This window comes from Aplysia californica, unplaced genomic scaffold (assembly GCF_000002075.1).
Source record: "Aplysia californica isolate F4 #8 unplaced genomic scaffold, AplCal3.0 scaffold00061, whole genome shotgun sequence".
Classification (NCBI taxonomy): Eukaryota; Metazoa; Mollusca; class Gastropoda; order Aplysiida; family Aplysiidae; genus Aplysia; species Aplysia californica.
Genome location: NW_004797331.1, coordinates 1,202,565 through 1,207,100, shown reverse-complemented (window position 1 = coordinate 1,207,100; position 4,536 = coordinate 1,202,565). Strand labels below are relative to the sequence as shown.

Sequence of the window (4,536 nt, the reverse complement as noted above, 5' to 3'; positions counted from 1 at the left end):
CACACACACACACACACACACACACACACACACACACACACACACTCACTGACTCACAAAAAACGCCCTGTTACTTAATGTGAGTGTCTACAGACTATTTCATCTTCCTAAAAGTTTTTTTCTTCCTTTTTTATATTTTCGATGTGCTGTTGCTTTTTTTTTCAAAGCATAAATAATCCATTAGTAAATTGGATATTCATGTTCAGCGCATCAATAGTAATACAAAATAGACATCTAGTAGCAAAGTGTAAGACGGGAGGGAAAGTAAAGGAATACCAGGGGGCAGAATATGTTATACAAAGTTCCGTCGGGGAGTTTGGGGGGAGAGGGAGGGGTGTTTCAAATTCAAAGGCCCAACAGGTGGATCAAGGGTCGCTTTTCTGGTCGGCAAGCAATGGTCAAAGCTTCACACCTCTCAAGTGCTTTCCTCTCTGATAATGGCATGCGTCAGTCTCACTTATCCATTATTACCACCTGTGCTAGTATTTCATTGGACCACTGTTTGACCTACTAAAAACAGAAACGTTTGAACATCTCCTTCGCTTCTAAACTTAAGGCCTTAGCCCCACATATCAGTGTAACAAGCACAGTCAACCAATGCCATGCCCATCCCTCAACCTTTTCTGGGCTATCTCTATACGTTGAGGGCGACAGACATTGGTCAAACTAATTTCACACCTTTGGACTCTCGTGGCTACCCGTGAAAGCTTCCGTGCTGGAGCGCCACGCGAGCTCGTTCACTGGCACGCGTGAGATTCCACACCCACACCATCCTGAACATCTGCACCACTCAGGGCTCACTTACCCCTAAGTTGCATCCCTACTAAGGGCCTTACAACCTTACTGTATAACCTCCTCGATCCCTGCTCCCCTTCCTCGTCTGGCAACACGGCGTAACGTTTAGAGTTAGAGCCAGCCGGACCCGACCTGTCGAGTTTTGTTTCAAATCAGGGCTTAACGGGCAAAGCGTTTTCCGTCTTATGCAGGTAAAAACCCTCAGGAGGGAGCGGATTCTTCTTTCCGTTTCTGCGTTACACTGGTTTCCGTGTTACAAGGTATTTAAAGAGGAATTTATCAATCGGGGAGCTGGGAGATTCCGTTAAGACAGGTTTCTGTCTTATACAGGTTTCCATTAAGGCAGGTTCGACTGTGATGCAGCGACTGTATAATTTATATTAATATGATATATATATATATATATATATATATATATATATATATATATATATATATATATATAAATCTATATAATATAGATAGATAGATAGATAGATAGATAGATAGATAGATAGATAGATATATAGATAGATAGATAGTTGTGTGTGTGTGTGTGTGTGTTGAGAGAGAGAGAGTGTGTGCGTGTGTGTGTGTGTGTGTGTGTGTGTGTGTGTGTGTGTGTGTGTGTATGTGTGTGTGTGTGTGTAATAGAAAACGCATATTATTATATAATACTCGTACAATGCAACGATAGAAATTTGAGTAAAGTAAAGAGAAGCATTGTGTACGTAGGTCAGTTTCTTCCCGGAGAAAAGAAAAAACACTAAAACGAAGCAAATAACAAAAAGCAAACAAAACCGAGTACTATGAAACAATTGAGGAGGAAAAAAGAAGTGGGAGATACAAGCGACAGCATCCACCCACCCACTAGACCGGCTGTTTGGCTTTAGAAAAGAGAACACTTGTGTCACAACGTAGTGGAATCAGGCGCTCGTCAATTTTTAGGTAAGTGGAGTTATTGATATCGTCTGAAAGCTTATTCATTAGCTTTGCTGTCAGTAAAAAAATATCCCTTTAGCTTGAATAGAAGTCAAGATATTTGCTATTAAAGAAGGTTCAAGAAGGAGGGGTAGCCTGGCTTCTGTGGATAATGATAAAATGGCCTAAAAAGTTTGGTAACTTCAATAGCTAAACAGTCCTTGAAAACTTAAAATTACATATTATTATGTTATGCCTTTAAACAAGGTTTTCCAATAACGTTTATATGGAAATGTGTTTTCATAAGAACATAAAAGGTGTTTAGCCAAAAAACAAAATTTAGATAAAAATTGGCGTGAAAATGCCCATTATTCTTCGACTTCAGTAGGCTATTTTGACGATCGCCTGATTTCAATACAATGCCACACATTTATTGTTGTGAATGACAGTCGTCCCTGCAATACCCCATCTCTTCCCCACGCTCGTTATATAATGCTAGCGTCTGTGCTGTAACAATTAAGGCTCTTCCCCGCTCGACGCAGAGGACTTTGAGTTCGACTCCTAAATGGAGAAATTAATTTCTTTTTTTTTAGTTTCTTCGTCCGTCTGCTGGAATGCGGTGCCCCTCTCTAGCCGCCAGGCTGGCTCTGACAGACAGAATCAAAGCAACCCGGCCGTTTCTTGTATTATTATGATCTGAATAATGTTAATGCAGCGTAAAACGTTTGAGTTTTTTTGTCTTTTTTTTTGTTTTTGTTTTTTTTATTGTTGATATAAACGACTGTTTACTTTGTATCATTAACCTCTTGTACGATCAACTGTCAACAGAATACATTCTAAAGCTGAATAGGTAGCTTTTTCTGCCTTAGGGATTCCTTCGATTGAATGATAACAGTAATAATAATAATGATAATAATAATAATAATAATAATAATAATAATAATAATAATAATAATAATAATAATAATAATAATAACGATAAAATAATAACGATAATAATGATAATAACAACAACAACAACAATAACAATAACAACAACAACAACAAGAACACTACTACTACTACTACTACTACTACTACTACTACTACTACTACTACTACTACTACTACTACTACTACTACTACTACTACTACTACTACTACTACTACTACTACTACTACTACTACTACTATTACTAATAATAATAATAATAATAATAATAATAATAATAATAATAATAATAATAATAATAATAATAATAATAATAATAATAATAATAATAATAATAATAATAATAAGATTCCCAAATATTAGGAATAGATTCTTAGATATCGCTTTTTTCCCTCAGGGATTCATTTGATTAAAAAATAATTAGCTGTCCTAACAATTAGGAAAAGACGATCGCACTTTCTGGAACACTTGGATCGACATAAAGGCCTTGCACATTTTGATGTCATTGGAAAAATGTAAGGCCAACAAGGGAGGGGAAGACCCTGAGCAACTTACGTGGAAATTTATAATAGATGAGTAACGGGAAATGACAAGTATGGTATGCCTTTATGTCGATTCCAGTGTCCCAGAAACTGCATCTGTCTTTTCCAAATTGTTTGGTATAATTATCCGAGCAGAAAAATGAATAACGAACGATGATCTATTGCCGATGTCTATTTCAGATCTGACACTGTATGGCGGTGATACCACGTTGTATTCTCCCCCTTTCAGATTATTGTGTGGTAAGAATGTAAAATTATATACAATAAATATCACTCTGTATTCCCCCCCCCCCCCTCGGTTTCCCCAATTACCCCCCTCCCCCTCCCTTTCCCATTCCATCTTCCAGACCATACCGTTCTGGTATCCAGCGAACAGGTTTGAGTTCCTCAACGGTACAACGATACACGATTGGACGCACTTCCCACATGGCACGAGTTTGCTGGCTGTCCGGGGATACATCGACTCTCAGACGTACGAGGCACAGCTCAAACAGAAACACTTCGGCGTCCCCTCACCTCTCGTCTTTCATGGTTACAATGACTGGAGCGGGTTTTTCCCCTTGTGGACATCCACAGGGTATACATACTCAATTTCTCTGTTGGTGTTTTCTAGATACAACAGTGCAATGGCTGCGGAATAATACACACTGGTCTCGTCCTAAATTAATATATCCACCCCTACTCCCCTCTCTCTAAGACTATCCCTCTTTCTCTCTCTCTCTCTCTCTCTCTCTCTCTCTCTCTCTCTCTTGTTCTCTCTAGTTTCTCTTCTACGAGGATTTCCAACGGACACATATTATACTTCTATACCAACGTTGGTGTTTTCTAGATATTATGACAAAGTAATGGAAGAAGAATATCTCTCTCTGTATCTCTGTCTTTCTCTCTCTCTCTCTCTCTCTCTGTCTCTCTCCTTATCTATCTATCTATCTATCTATCTATCTATCTATCTATCTATCTATCTATCTATCTATCTATCTATCTATCTATCTATCTATCTATCTCTATCTCTCTTTCTACACCCCCCTCTATCTCGCTCTCTATCTTTCTTTCTTTCTCTCTCTCTCTCTCTCTCTCTCTCTCTCTCTCTCTCTCTCTCTCTCTCTCTCTCTCTTGCTCCCCCACTCTTTTCTCTCTCTTTGTTAGTTGATTCCCCCCCCCCTCCCCTTCTTCCGCCTCTTTTTCCCAAAGTACTTTACTACCAGAAATTGGTTATGATTATAAAATCAATTCGTTTCTTGTTTTGGAAATAAAAGTTCTTGGTTTTTAGATTTGTTTATTAGTGCCATTTATTTTCTATAATTTGTCTGCCGATTGTCGTTGATTTAAACAGTATATTTTTTATTTTATTGTGTGTGTGTGGGGGGG

At 38.3% G+C, this 4,536-nt stretch overlaps 1 protein-coding gene across 1 annotated transcript in view; it reads left to right on the top strand.

Annotated features, from left to right (window-relative positions):
• LOC101854700 overlaps positions 1-3,905 on the top strand; it is a gene marked incomplete in the record, with an annotated part of 22,662 nt that extends 18,757 nt beyond the window's left edge. Inside the window, 1 exon segment of the mRNA XM_035968479.1 lies at positions 3,516-3,905. Within this exon segment, the coding sequence (XP_035824372.1) occupies positions 3,516-3,809 (294 nt within the window).
• Positions 3,906-4,536: the final 631 nt, after the last annotated feature.